Below are 15,986 nucleotides of genomic sequence, written 5' to 3'. Positions count from 1 at the left end.
AGAAAAAAAAAACATTACCTCCCGACATAAACAGTTCACGCAATATACAAGTCCATAAGGTTCCAGGTAGGGGTGCCATCTTTCTCCAACCCAGTATTTTCTGTCTTGGAAGATACAGTATGTCTCTGAATCTGTAGGGATGACAGAGGCAGCTTTCAGATACATCCTTAAGGCTTCGTGCATATCAGTGGTTAAGAGGTGGTTTGGCCAGTGTCAAGATTCAAATGCTTGTGGGTGGTTTTAACTAGTAAAAGCAATGCACAGGATGTTAATGAAATATTCGTGTGGGTTCTTTGCTCTGTATCTCTTGGCACTCCAAGAAGAGTTTAATGTTCTAAGTCTCTGGAGTCTGTAAAAGTCTAACGGGAGCAGTGTTGGTAACAGTGACTATTGGGAATTCCATATAAACCAGGCCACAGAAGAATTACCCATTCGATCCTGAAATTGGAGGTAACCCCAAAGCTGTCAGCACCTCTGATTGTGAAGTCCACCGATACGCCAAACACTTCAGCTGAAAGAAAACCTTTCATGGTTTGGCAGCTTCTGCTCTAGTCCTATGCCAGAGAAGAAGAGAAAGCAGCTGAAAAGCACAGACCTACACTTGCTACAGCTTAGACTGAAGAATGATATGTTGGTTTACAAACATTAAAGGAAAAAGTTACAAGAAAATAAATAAACATTTAATCCATGAACCAGATAGATTCTAAATCTGTAATGCTTTTTTACAGTAGTATAAACAAAATGTTCCAGGCATTCTAAAGGTCAGGGTGTAAAGAAAATTAAAACATTTCCATATAAATTTATTTTTTATAGTTGCCCAGTCTGCAAGATATTATCATTAAAAAACAACGTTAAAAAGATGATTTAAATATCAATTATAGGCATGTTATATTTTTACAGCTTTCCACCTTGGACCAATGTAACTATGTATGTACCATACCTGGCCAATGTCCTTGGAAGCTGTAAATCACTTCTTCAATGATTTCTACTTGCTTCTGAGTCCCATGCATTGTGTACAAGCTCAGTAAGGGCACCATTCAGAGAAGGCCTGCATTTTTTGGATGAATGCAAATCATTCTCTGTTTTAAGTATGTGGACAGCTTAACAGATGGAGTTCAGGGGACAGGAGCATGTAACGCACAGAGTGCAGGGGTCAGGAGCGTGTAGTGCACAGAGTGCAGGGGTCAGGAGTGTGTAGCACACAGAGTACAGAGATAAGAAGCGCATAATGCACAGATTGCAGGGGTTAGGTGTATGCTATGCACAGAGTGCAGGGGTCAAATGTACAAAATGCACAGAGTACAGTGGTCAGAAGTATGTAAAGGACAGAGCAGTGTATAGAGAAAAACCAAAATGACCCCTTCCTCCCAATACATATCCCCCTTTCACTTACCAAGCCCATATCCCCCTCCCAGTCCACACTATAAATACAGACCAACACCCCCAGCCCAATCTTTGAGTACAGATGCTCCACCCACCTCCTTCTCAGTACAAATCGCCCAGTACAGACCACCCCCCAAGCACAGACCCCTTCTTCCTCTTAAGCCCACTCACCACATGCAAAAGAGACCTCAGATGCAGAGGCAGTTTGGAGTGGGAAGAAGTCCTCTCTTTTGGTGCGCCGTGTGACTAGAACCAAGAACAAGCCTCTTTTGGCTCTAAACTGCAGCTCTCAGGGGCACTGCTGCTCTGTGGAGCACAAAAAATATTGGACAGTTGCAACCTCACGACCTGGGGCACATGCCCTCGGTGCCCGGCGCTAGCGATGCCCATTAATGCTTCTCTTTGCTGGCAACTGGGTGGTGCATACTTTAGTTGTGCAGTCTACTGATTGGTTACTTAACCATGCATGTCTAAAGGAATGCTAGAGATGTGTTTCTTCATATAAAATCTCAGGAAAAAAATGGTTAATGGCATAGAAAAGCCAATAGGCATAAAAGAGAGGCCAGCAACAGTACGTATCAGTGAAAAATGCAATTGATGAATGACTGAAGTCATTCAGACAGAAAATAAAAGCGGGCTCGAGATATCTTCTGCATCTTCAAAAGGTTATGTTGAAGAAATGCAAGTTTGCAGGGAACTGAGAGTAATCATTTTTGACATAGGAGTGGGCTTTCTACAACTGTGGGAAAAAAAGGTAAGGCTTGATCTCAGCTTTAAAGTGTATCTCTAGAAAAGGTTTTATTATTTTGAATCGAGTACATCTCCTCACCACCTGTCAACTGCTTTCTGAAGAGCGATCCAAACATAGACCTCTCTTCAGAGAGTAAAGTATGAGTAAACAAGCCCTTAGAGTTACTAAACCCTCAACAGTAAAATCAGCCTGTATATGCAGTAAAGCATGTTTGTCATACTCACTGTGGATTAATTGAGGGGTTAATCCTCTGCATTGTGTAAAAAGGATGTTTGATTCTGGCTTCTCTGAGCCTCTCCTTCTTCCAATCTCTTATCCCCTGATAAGACACATCATTATGAATCAACCTGCACATGCTCAGTTTGGTGTGTATTGCTAGAGAGGTTTTTTGTTTTTTTTTTTTTTTGCTTGGGAGAGTGGATGTGACCAGCATAGGGTCAATCAGCACTGTCCAGACAGAGAACAGGGGTCCTACATACTCTTACAGCAGAATGACAACTTCTGCAAGCTTTAACATGTGCTCGGCTGGATACTGATAGAAGTCACCAGATTTCTCTAACTGCTGATGAGAAAAGGTAATTAGCAGTTTATATTTACTAAAATAATTACATTTTCATGTTCTGTGTACTGTGGGAGACCAGATATAGTGAATGCAGGGTCCTGGGTTTAGTAACACTTTACTGTAAAATGTGTTGTTTCTAAGAGGGAAACAGGAAGTATAATTCCAAGTGCAGCATGTGTACATCCCTGCCTTTGCAGCAAAAGGGGGAGTGGTTAAGAGGCAGTAAAGCGGCTCAAGTGCGGGGTTGTATTGCCCCCCCAATCGTGAGTGTAAACAAACCCTAAATGTATTTAAGTACTATCACTCTCTAAATTTCTCTGTACTAGGCTCCTCTGTTCCCAATACATCAACATTCAGACTGGGGAGAGTAATGGGAAGCAAAGTACGGCCTTGCTCACACAGGCTTCAGCTTGTATAAGAGCAGTGTGTACAGTGAGATTTTTCAAAGCATTTGCAAAGCTTTCAGCACGTTTTGTTGCCATAATCACAGCCTAGATTAGATTACAGTGTAGCAGAATAAATGTTCAGAGCCTAGATGGTAAGGGTTCGTTAAGATTTGAGGTTGGGGGTCATTAAAGTGGAGCTCCAGTCTTCAATGACTTTTAAAAAACAGACACTCACCTGTCCTGCGATCCAGCGGTGTCCTCGCCTTAGCTGGGTTCACCAGAAGTCCTGTGTCTCAGGTGCTGGCATCTTCAGTGTGGGCACCCGGCTGCGACAGCTTGTGGCTTCACAGCTGGGTGCCCACTGCGCATGCACAAGCAGCACTGCACCTTGTGAATGGTCTGGGACCTGCCACGTGTGCCAGAAGACTGTAGAACTTCTGCTTCCAATCATCTAGGCGGTCGAGGCAGAAGTGGGACCGGGCATTTGTCAAAATCGGGTAACGATTCCCCCCCTGCTCCCTACAGGTGCTAATCCTTAACAGGGAGTGGGGGATGAAGCCTTACAGCGGAATTTTCCCTTTTGGTTGGAGCTCCACTTTAAAATGTGCGATTGAATCCAGTTTTAAGTGAGCTACAAGCTACAAAATGCTCAAATGTGAAAGGGGCCTAAACTTAGCCCACTAGGGTTCATAACTATACTATGTACAGTATTTCAACTGTGCATGTAACTATTTGCTTATAACAACCCTTTAAGTGTAAATGGAAAACAATTAATATGCAGTTGTTCGTAACGTAAAATAACAAGTTGTTGCTGAGTCTATATTTATCTACATTTTAGGAGCTTATGAATTCAGTATAAGCAATGTCGTTCTAAATTACTATTTCCAACATTTAGTCACAGAGCAGCTTCTGTGCAAATGACAAACCCTGAAAGTACCATGTGGATGGCTGCCCACACAGCTTTTTTGCTTCAGGACAGATTACTTTTAAGGGGGTGAACAATACTTATGTAAACTCTTTGATAAATTCGCTAATCTTTTTAACCATCTGTGGGTGATTCTTCAAATCTATCTGGAAAGAACATATACTCATCTATTCGGAGCACAGACAAAAATTAACCTCATGAATTACACTGAATAAAATTATACATTTACATCTTCATACCAAACTTGCATAATGGACAATCAGAACGATCTGAACAAGTATATTTAGATAATAAGCCTTCCTTGGATGCCTTGTCTCAATCTTAGGCCAAATGGAACATTGGTGTAGTAAAAAATAAATATTTGAGTTGGGACAAAAGAATGGGTTTCTTACCAGCTACATTTGCAAAACCACACAAGTATGACTACAGCATTTAAAAGTAATGTCCAATAAAGGCAACTCTTTATATACAGTACCTTGTAAGAAGACATCCAGGAAGCCTATAAAATCTGCTTTACCCAATTATATCATGACCATGAAAAGAACAGACTTGTTCTCAACTAGATTTCTCACCCACAATTTTTTTGGAACAAATATTACAACCTCATACCTCGATGGCATTGCAAATGAATATCATAACATTCTAAAACCAGTGATTATCCCCATCCTAACCAAATCTGGCTGGTCAGACTGTGCCTAAGAGGTTTCCTTCTTCTTCTCACATGGCATTCTGTTTGGCTTCTGGAAGTAGTAGAAGCTGCCCTGTGTAAGCTCAAGCCATAGCTTACACAGGCCTATGGTCTCTCACACTGTTGCCTGATGATTGGCACAGTTGTGCCACTTAGAGTAAGTCACATGCTCCTTCATACCTTAAAGAGGCCGCTGGCCTCTCAACAGAGAGAAGTTAGTATGTGCTGACCAAAATTGTCATTTTACTACTTTTCAATAGACTGATCTCACTTCTGATCCAGGACTGTAAAATATAAGCACACATAAAAGTTGGCAGATAACAACACCCTTTACTTATCTCCCTGTTACAGGGCTTACTTTTCAACAGACTCTTTACCAATTAATTGCATAAGGAGCCATGCTCCGGCCTATGCTACACCACTCTATGCTACTTTGACTTGCAGACAGGGGTGGACTGACCATTTGGAAACTCGGGCACTGCCCGAGGGCCCGGGGGTCAGTAGGGGGCCCCATGAGATGCCCCTGGTACCTTTTTCATAGGCTTTTTTGAGTTTGGGCAAGGACACAGGGGCCCCATGATCCCCTATTGCCCGGGGGCCCCATGAGTTGTCAGTCCGCCCCTGCTTGCAGAAATATACTTTTACTATACTAGATACTCTAGCTTTTCCACAATTGATTACACCATTAATCCAATTTCATTTTTTTATTGTTGTTTATATTACCAATTACACCATTCCAAAATCATACTTTCTGTTTATGGCCTCTGTGCATCATTCCAATTAATTAGAATGAGAATTTATCATGAGAATCTCCTTTTCTCTGTAATCTTTAATCTCAGCATTCAGCCCTCACTAGAAATTGTCAAAGGCAAGAAAGAGATAAAACTTTGTTTGTCTGCAGGTGACTTATTACTAATCAGCAATCCTAAAAAACCTCATTGGTCTTGAAAGCTACTGAATGCATCAGGTTGGTTTCTTTCTCCTTATCAAACCTAAACAAATCTGAATGGTCCCTCAAACCTTTGCTGGACAGGAATTTCCTCTTTTAATGTGAATTGCCAAGAGATCTGTCAGAACTATACAGAGTAAATATAATTTGATTTCATTATTAAAGTGTGGGATTACATAAAAAACATGCATACTCACCTATGTGGATGCAACATCAGTCCAATGCTGCTGCTGTTCCCCACCAGCTCTAAGACTGAGAACTGAGCAATCACATTTCCGTTGATTGCTCAGTTCTCCATCTTCAGTAAACTCACAGTGGTAACTGTTAGTCACTGGCTCTCTGCTCTGCCCCTCCAGCGGTCACTGGGTGTGCAATGCAGAGTGGGAGTGGCTGACTCAGATTCTCAGCAGTGTGCTGAGAGGCTGAGCCAGTTGCTGGCCAAGCATCTGGGTGGATCCCAACATTATTGTTTGGATCCGTGCACAGCCTAGACCGACTCTGTGACGGCAGCTGACAGCAGGTTACTGGATTCTCTTCAGTATATATTGTTGAAGACAAGTACTTTATTTAGACACCTTTCTAGGTCACTGTTTTCACTTTTACAATATTTGGATCCCCCTGATAATATGAAATTTAATCCTTTCATTTGAAAAGTGTGGTCAGCTATCATATACTTAACAGGCTGTATCATTAAAATTAACCTTTCCTTTGCAAAGGAAAATGTTCAGTTAGCCCCTCTCTAGCAATGTGTACTTGCCCTTATTGTTCCCCCATCTTTCTGTTCAGCTGCTGAAAGAAAGACCTGGGTAAGTACCAATTGGATCTCACATAGGTCTATTTAACAGCGCTGGGCCAATCACAAGGCACAAGAGCTGTCTTATGAGAGAGGGGGAGTGTACCTCTCACCTAGATGCAAATCTCTTGCCTAGCTATCTGTGCCTCATCAAGTGTGGTCTCTATGATCAGCTAAGAGAGGGAAGCGGAAAAAAAAGGTATTGTCCCTGAGCACGTCAAGGAACCCTATGAGTTGTGGGAAAAATAATGAACGGGGCCTGCTACTGTGCATGGTGAGAAAATCCACTACACTCCACCTCACTTGACCTTGCTGTCCTTGGCAAGTTTGTAGGCTATTTAAATTCATTTTGCACAATATATACAGCTTGGTCTCATGAAGTTAAATCTCTGGGAACACCTCAGGGGTTGAGTCTTGATATCATCTTCAGAAGAAGACGAATCATATCTATGCCTTCAGGTGCATTATTGAGGGGCTGACTCACAAACTTGGACAGGTTATTCAAAAATCTCCTTATGAACCTCTCTTTGGGTATCAATGGGTGTGAAGAGTTTACAGTGGAGGTGTCTCAGTTTTTCTTGGGCTCCTTTTCTCTAGGTATTGTAGACTGGCACACCTGGAATTGGCTGTTGTAGGTCAACTCCTGGGTCCTCTCCACATAGGAAGTGCAATTTTTCTTGCTGATATGTGCCTTTACATCAGCCTGGCACTCTATTCCTAGGTTGAATGTCCTATAAATATAATGTGAAAATGATATAAGTATAATGTGAAACCAAAAACACCCTTGCACCTCCCCCAATTCCAAATTGGAAAAAACTTTCAACCCCCTGAAAGCTTAAACTCAAATCAATAAATCCAAACAGGAATCTACCCTCTTTCAATAAATCAACTATTGATGTAACAACAAAAATATTTCCCATATACTTTCTACAAAATCATAAATCCAGTGTCTCTGTGATTTAAATCCGATAATATAAAGTCCAGTGTCTCAATAAAGAAAAAATATAAAATTAAAAAATAAAAATAAAATTAAAAAAATATATGAAAAAGTATATTTCTTGCAGTGTTGATTGTTGTGAAGAACCTCAAAGAAAAAGAAACTCACAATAGTGCATTACCATAATGTCACAAAAAAAAAAAAAAAAAAAAAAAATTATGAATATATATATATATATGTATATATATAAAACACATGCACACACAAATGTGTATCAAACAATTGTGCAACCTTTAAGTGAAAAATTATATATTTAACACTTGTGAGAACCTTCCAAAAGGGAAAGGTAATAAGACACTTGTGCTCATAAATAATAAAATCATGAAGTGATCTACTTAGTGAGATTCCTCCCCACACGTGACACTTCTAGTGAGTAAGGCCAATATACCCTTACCAACAGTAGATGAAACTCACGCCTTTTATATATATATGTAACTGGAAATCCTCCAAAGAAGCTTTATCCTCCTCTCCTCCTCCGCTTCCTGTTAGGATGATCTTACTATGCCTTCCACATACATAGGTTTATAAAATATGATAGATAACAGATAGATAACACAGGTAATAGCATACAAAGACCAATGGCCGAATGGTCTTTGTATGCTATTACCTGTGTTATCTATCTGAATTTAAGGATTCATTAAAACTTGAAACATACATGGAGGTACGTCATATTTTATAAACCTATGTATGTGGAAGGCATAGTAAGATCATCCTAACAGGAAGCGGAGGAGGAGAGGAGGATAAAGCTTCTTTGGAGGATTTCCAGTTACATATATATATAAAAGGCGTGAGTTTCATCTACTGTTGGTAAGGGTATATTGGCCTTACTCACTAGAAGTGTCACGTGTGGGGAGGAATCTCACTAAGTAGATCACTTCATGATTTTATTATTTATGAGCACAAGTGTCTTATTACCTTTCCCTTTTGGAAGGTTCTCACAAGTGTTAAATATATAATTTTTCACTTAAAGGTTGCACAATTGTTTGATACACATTTGTGTGTGCATGTGTTTTATATATATACATATATATATATATATTCATAAATTTTTTTTTTTTTTTGTGACATTATGGTAATGCACTATTGTGAGTTTCTTTTTCTTTGAGGTTCTTCACAACAATCAACACTGCAAGAAATATACTTTTTCATATATTTTTTTAATTTTATTTTTATTTTTTAATTTTATATTTTTTCTTTATTGAGACACTGGACTTTATATTATCGGATTTAAATCACAGAGACACTGGATTTATGATTTTGTAGAAAGTATATGGGAAATATTTTTGTTGTTACATCAATAGTTGATTTATTGAAAGAGGGTAGATTCCTGTGTGGATTTATTGATTTAGGTTGAATGTCCGTTGCTTCCAAGTTTTCTTGCTCTACAGTTGACCAATCTTTAACAAACTGTACAGTGTCAGACAGGTGTCATTTCCACTCCTAATTCCAGGAAGTCAGAGTTTGTGTACGTTTTTCTATGGGCACTGTGGCCCAGAGGCCTTTGCCCCCCCCCCCAAGTGCATTCAAACATATCACAGTGGGGGGGGGGGCTTATTGAGAAATGTACCCTATGGTTGTATTTCTAGACCACTTTAGCTAAGTAGTGGGTCCATTGCCTTAGTTTCTCCTGAGCTAAGCCTCTTAGCAGTTGTATCAAGGGACAACTGAACCTCTCACATGCCCCACTGCCTTGTGGGTGTTGTGGAGTAATGTGAGACTTCTTAAAGCCTAGTGATTGGCACCATTCTTTTGAAACAGCGCTACTAGTCTGAATGTATTTTCTGCAGATGGCCATAGAGAAGACAGTAGTGCCTCCACACCATTTGGGCGATGGTCTTGGTGGTCTGGCCGCCAGTCAGAACAAGCAAACTTGGTACAGTGGACCACCATGACTAGAACATGATGAAATCTGTCTTCTGACATGTCAAGTGTAAAAAAGTTGATAGTTAGTACTTCCCTAGGGGCAAACGTGCTAAATCAGAGGTGGAATTTGAGCTTCTTCTCCCTCACTATTTAGCTTCCTGATTGATTCTTCAAAATTGCATTTGATCATCAATTTGGGTGTGGATAACAGGCCAGCAGCCAGGAGGATTGCTGAGCCAACTGGATTGGTGCTAAATTCCTATAGTTTGCAAATAACAGCTTAAATATCTGATTGAAAAACTAGCATGAGATTTGTAAATATTATTTTTTGTTTTTGTGTGTACAATCACTAGTATTGAGGCAAAAAGCTTAAACTTAATTGACATACAGTGCATATCATTAGTTTTGGTGTGGTCCAGTTTTAACCCCTCCCTACACATTAGATATTTGCTTAGGGGATAGGAAATGATGCAATTGACTATATGCACTCAGTAAATTGGAGATGAATATGCTGGGAAAAAAATGGCTTCTGTTCATATCTGTTGCAATGAAACACACATACAACATTTTCAAATTATCACATTTTGCAGATTTCTAAGTGTCTTGTTTCATAAAACTAGTTACAGTACATTGCTTGTTTATACTATTATACTGCAATGTTTGGTTGTTTTGTTCTTTTCATCTCCTAACTTCATGCCTGTACTAACTCATGAGCAAGACTGTTAGGAAGAAGAGGAAGCAAAATCCTTCTGGAGCCTCTCGTGATCCTACTGTTAATGATGTCAACCTTTACAAGTGCCTTTTTTTGGTCTTTGTAGCTGTAAATGAAACCTTCTTCCTTCAATATACTAAGCAGGTGCTTTAGCCAGGTCAACTCTTTACACAATCTAAATGTGTTTTATTGCTGCAGCACCTAAAATTAGCCTACATGATCATGGAAATCACCTAAAGAAGGCCTGGTGAGCAGGGGGAGTTCAAGGAGGCAAATACTCCACTAATGTCTTTACATGCACTATATTGCCAAAAGTATTGGGACGCCTGCCTTTACACGCACATGAACTTTAATGGAATCCCAGTCTTAGTCCACAGGGTTCAATAATGAGTTGGCCTACCCTTTGCAGCTATAACAGCTTCAACTCTTCTGGGAAGGCTGTCCACAAGGTTTAGGAGTGTCTATGGGAATGTTTGACTGTTCTTCCAGAAGTGCATTTGTGAAGTCAGGCACTGATGTCAGATAAGAAGGCCTGGCTTGCAGTCTCCACTCTAATTCATCCCAAAGATGTTCTGTCGGGATCCTCCACCCCAAACTCCCTCATCTATGTCTTTATGGACCTTGCTTTGTGCACTGGTGTGCAGTCATGTTGGAACAGGAAGGGGCCATCTCCAAACTGTTCTCACAAAGTTGGGAGCATAAAATGGTCCAAAATGTCTTGGTATGCAGATGCCCCAAGAGTTCCCTTCACTGTAACTAAGATGCCAAGCCCAACCCCTGAAAAACAACCCCACACCCTAATCCTCCCCTCCATCAAACTTTACACTTGGCACAATACAGTCAGTGGTGGCGTGCTTTACACCACTGCATCCAACGCTTTGCATTGCACTTGGTGATGTAAGGCTTGGACGCAACTGCTCGGCCATGGAAACCCATTCCATGAAGCTCTCTATGCACTGCTATTGTACTAATCTGAAGGCCATATGAAGTTTGGAGGTCTTTAGCTATTGACTCTGCAGATAGTTGGTGATTTCTGCACACTGTATGCTTCAGCATGCGCCGACCCTGCTCTGTAATTTTATGTGGCCTACCACTTCGTGGCTGAGTTGCTGTTGCTCCCAGTTGCTTCCACTTTGTTATAATACCACTAACAGTTGACCGCGGAATACTTAGTAGCAAGGAAAGTTCATGGATGTACTTAATGCACCGTTGGCAACCTATCATAGTACCACGCTTGAATTCTCTAAGCTTCTGAGAGCGACCCGTTCTTTCACAAATGTTTGTAGAAGCAGTCTGCATGCCTAGGTGCTTAATTTATACACATGTGGCTATGGAGGTGATTGAAACACCTGAATCCAATGATTTGGAGGGGAGTCCCAATACATAGTTACATAGTTAGTCTGGCTGAAAAAAGACCCATCTAGTCCAACCATAAAAAAAAAACCCAACAAAGCATGATCCAATTTGCTCCTGCAGAGAAAAAAATTACTACTTCCTGATCCCATGAATATTTTTGGCAATATAGTGTATGAGGACTGGCACTGAGAGAAGGAAAATATTGACCCATAGAACTACATCATGAATTATACTGTTTAGCTTTAACAACAATATAAGGGCATACGTGTACCAAGACATGTTGTCACATACCTACAGTAGTTAGTGAGCCTGATGTACAGAGGAAGGCCTCTTGCACAGCACCGGCTCAGAGGCCACTGATAGTGGAACAGGAACCATAAGAGCACGATGAGCTAAGAGTGTCTGATCAGTGCAGTGGTCTGCGTGGGAGTAGCCAACACCTCGCTGGAAGGACGACAGGAATACAGCAGCTGGCTGCCTGCCGATGACACAGTAGGGCAGGCTGGCAGCAGGCAGGCAGCACAGCAGGGCAGGCTGGTAGCAGGCAGATGGCACAGCAGGGCAGGCTGGCAGCAGGCAGATGGCACAGCAGGACAGGCTGGTAGCAGGCAGATGGCACAGCAGGACAGGCTGGTAGACCAGGGTCAGACGTGCCAGGTCAGTAGCAGATCAAGCAAAAGAGAAGTCAGGTCACAGGCCAGAGTCAGCAACAATAAAGGCAGATCAGGCAGAGACAGAAGGCAGAGGCAGAATCCAGAGAACAAGCCAAGGTCAGGGCAGGTAGCATTCAAGCATGGTCAGCATACGGTGGGTCAATCACAGGTATCAAGTACAGGAACAGGCACAGGGATACAGGAAGAGCTGCAGATCAGACAACAATCTACTAGTGCTGCTGCTACACTTATATGGGCCACTTGATGCCTGTATTAGCAGTTAATGTGCACATGCGTATATGCGTTCACATGTGCCTGCACCTGTGCATTGCAGCTCAGGCACCCGCAGGGCCACACCTGTGCATCTGTGTGCCTTGGAGCTTCGGTTGCTCTATGGCTAGTGCGTCCCCGACACACGGGGTGCTATACCAAATGTAGTATACATACATGTATCTACAGACTTAAAAAACACAAACAGAAAGGGTGAAATGCCTAGTGCATTATCTTTAGCAGTTTTTTGGGTGAAACAAATAAAAAAATATACTCACAAGCCTGATAGGCTGACAGGATGTAAAACATACACATGGTAGGAAATACAGACGTCCGCTATCCAACTCAATCTGGTGAATGGATGACTGGGCCAGCTGATGCATTTTGTGGACCTGGCTCCCTTCCTCAGAGCCATTGCTTTGTCATACAAATTTATATTTGAATTGAAGTCTTAATTAAACTGAATTGAAAGGAGCATTCTATAATCCCTTGCTGTCAGATACCTTCATCTATGCACACTGAGTTTGGGTAAGACGGCATGATTCTGTACGGTGCAAGCTTACTCTCATGCTCCCATTTGCAAGGCCAGGGTTGCAATCTTAGAAAAAAAATTGTACTGGAACAATGGAACACACTGTTCCACATTTTCATTGGCTGACTCAGATAATGAGGATATATGAAACATAAAGAGTATGTTTGCAAGCTAGCTAGCTATTCTAAAGCTTTTTTCTTTTTTTACTTGGGTAGAGTGGAATAATATTACAACTACTGCCAGAGATTTATTGCAGTTTGATCAGATCCTTTTAAGGGCAGGTAAGAGATATGGGGTCTAATAGACCCAAGATGTCTCATTAAAGAGGACCTGTCATGTTTTTTTGCTATTGCAATGGATATTTTCATTCCAAGCAATAAAAGTTATCAAAAAAATCCAAAGAGACAATGTAAAATAAAACAATTCTAATAAAATAAGTAAAACATGTTTTTAAAGTACCTCCCTCCCACTGTGCTCATGCTCAAAGGCGAATGCAGGTGTTGGTCCCGCTACGCAATAACTCTAGCATCAAACCTTCTGTTTAACTCTAAACTGGTGTCCTGTAAAAGCTTTTAAAGAGTTGCCTATGGATAATGTAATGTACGTCATTTTCGCCGTTCCATGGGCATTTTGCAATTTTAAAGCATTACATTATTGGTATCTATTTCCTCGGTTTCATATCATCTTTTATATTTCACCCAACAATTCAGTATTATATTGTGTTTTTGTGCATTTAAAGCCATTACAGTGTATTTTCTCCTCAAAAATTGCAAAATCCACCATTTTATTCTCTAGGGCCTCTGCCTGAAAAATTTGGGAGTTCTAAGTAATTTTCTAGCAAAAAACACAGATTTTTACATGTAAACAAAAAGTGTCTTCAAGTGGTTATTATACTGTATCAGACTACAGCAAATAGCAGAATAAGCATAAATGAGCAGGTATAGAATTGGATCAGTCACAGTACACTAGACAATGTACCCACTATGTTATACCAGTCTAGAATGGAACTCTGTATTGTTGAAGGAATCTATACCTGATAACCTGCAAACCAGCAATAAACAATGACATAGATAAACAGTAATAGCAACCAAAATCAATATTACAATAAACGCCATACAACCGGTATACTGTGCTGCTTAGAATGCACTCTGTATTGTATGTTATGTTAGTACTCAAGCCTTCCTACAGCGGTACCTGGAAAGTTCTTCTAAAGCAAATATCTGAGGAGAAAGTTCTATGCTGTAATCTTCAACCGGCTAATGTTGGGGCCCAGTCTTTATGGTGGTGCACATAGGTCCAGTCCAGATAAAGTCTGCAAGCAGGGGATAAGGCTGCTAGACATGTGGCCAGTTCCTATGTACTCAGTAAATGCTAGCAGCAATAGATCAATGACAGCAATGCCCTCTCACCAATCCCAGTGACAAAGCATCAGTGATCCCTCTGGTCACATGTCCACTCACTTCTGAATTGCCTGGGGTGACCCTGGTCCTCAGCACAGGAAATACAGTTTCCCGATGGTGGCTTAGTCTCTCAACACTCAGGTCACAGATCTGTACTTTCCAGTTTCCCCACACTGCAAAGGCTTTCCAGTGGCTTGGTCTTTCTCTCTCTGTCCTCCGATCCCCTGTTGTAGGCACAGGAAAATGGCAGCAGGCTCACACACTCTTTGGTTCCAACACATAAGACTCTGTCCTCTCTCTGAATGCCCGGGAAAAGCCCTGTACTCCCTTCCTTTGTGTGCAAGGATCCACTGGCAATGTGTTCTGCTGCCCATCTACCTCGGTACGCAGTGCTTCTCTGGGACTACACCTCCCATGGTCCTCTGTGACTGCCATGCCATAGCCTCCTTGATACTTACACACAACTTGAGGGGGGGTAACAGGGAGATTCACTCACAGCCGTTCCTGTGAGCAGCTCAGCCCAAAGCACAGATGCTCTGTAGACACAGGGCCAAGCAGTGTTGGGGGGGGGGCATAAGGGTAACATCCAGCTAGAGTATATTTGTGAATATCATGTACAGCTCTTTGGTTATGTCTGGGACCACAATTGAGACCCCTATGTCAAGTAAGTTGACTACCATTGGTTTAAACCTTTTTTTTTCTGTGCAAAATTTAAAAAAAGTTTTGGCTTTAGAAAAAATTTCTTTACACCAAGGCCTCATGCACACAGGGTGTTTAATTTTCTCATCTGAATGCCTTTTACACCTGGCAGGAAAAAGCTGCTTAAAAAATGAGCCCGAAAGCTGCGTATTGCACATACGTTTAGGCACGTTTATGTACATCAAACATTTGGGTGTTAAGGGATTACATTGGCCTGGAATGAACACTCAAGCTGTAAATGTGTCTAGCAATCGCAGGCACCATAGAGAACAATTAATTTATTAAGTTTGAGTGTTTTTGAAGTTTCAAGCTTCAAGCTACAAATCGCTCAAGTGTGAATGCAGCCTCAGGTCCCTTTTCACACAGGTGGATCGATTGTGTCTGCCTGTCAATTTTTTATGTGGACCCTGCATACTTATTTATGCCTGAATCCAATCTGCTAAAAACAGAAGGGTGGGGATCCATTCCCCATCTAATGACAGTTGGGTCTAAATGGACAAGTCAGTTTATGTCCAACCTCCCATACAGGAGAGTGGGCTGTGTCTGTGTCTGCTCTGCATAAGCAGACCGAACACAGACCAGCCATTTGCCTGTTCAGTGATGATCAATGGACAGATCCTCCTTCTCGCAGAGTCTTCTCCATGTGAAAGGGGCCATATTTTCTGTTTAAAGCTGAACTCCATGCAGATATAAAATACACAAATTATGCCAGCTCTGTATTTAGGGCTGGGGTGTGATAGGAAGAAGCAATACAAAGAGCTATTCAGGTCATGAGTTAACAAGAAGGGTACTGATAGCAACAGAAAGCAGACTGATTGAGAGATGAACAGTGCTGCTGCTCCTTTTTGGGGCAGGTCCAGGACAGCCTGGGCACAGAGGCAGTGGAATGATTTAGGAAATCTAAAAAAAAAAGTATGTGGATTGAAGTTATTGCAGCAAAAGCTGGTTGTGCTGTACTTTAGTTTTAATTGAATACTCATTTTTATCTTGCTATTTTTGGCTGGGGTTCTGCTTTAATATTACAGCAAAGCAGCAAACCATGTTTGTAATATTCTGGTGGAGATTCC

General features: G+C 41.3%; 1 protein-coding gene across 1 annotated transcript in view; it reads right to left on the bottom strand.

Annotated features, from left to right (window-relative positions):
* The window catches only part of CHRDL1 (chordin like 1), a 139,661-nt gene that overhangs the window by 90,558 nt on the left and 33,117 nt on the right, over positions 1–15,986 (bottom strand). Inside the window, exon 3 of the mRNA XM_089678268.1 lies at positions 19–131. Within this exon, the coding sequence (XP_089534394.1) occupies positions 19–131 (113 nt within the window). The remainder of the gene's footprint in view (positions 1–18; positions 132–15,986) is intronic.

Source organism: Staurois parvus, unplaced genomic scaffold (genome assembly GCF_062004578.1).
Source record: "Staurois parvus isolate SC_StPar_1 unplaced genomic scaffold, SC_StPar_1.0 ptg000202l, whole genome shotgun sequence".
Lineage (NCBI taxonomy): Eukaryota > Metazoa > Chordata > Amphibia > Anura > Ranidae > Staurois > Staurois parvus.
Note: the sequence above shows the minus strand (reverse complement) of the source record. Positions and strands in the feature narration are given on the sequence as shown.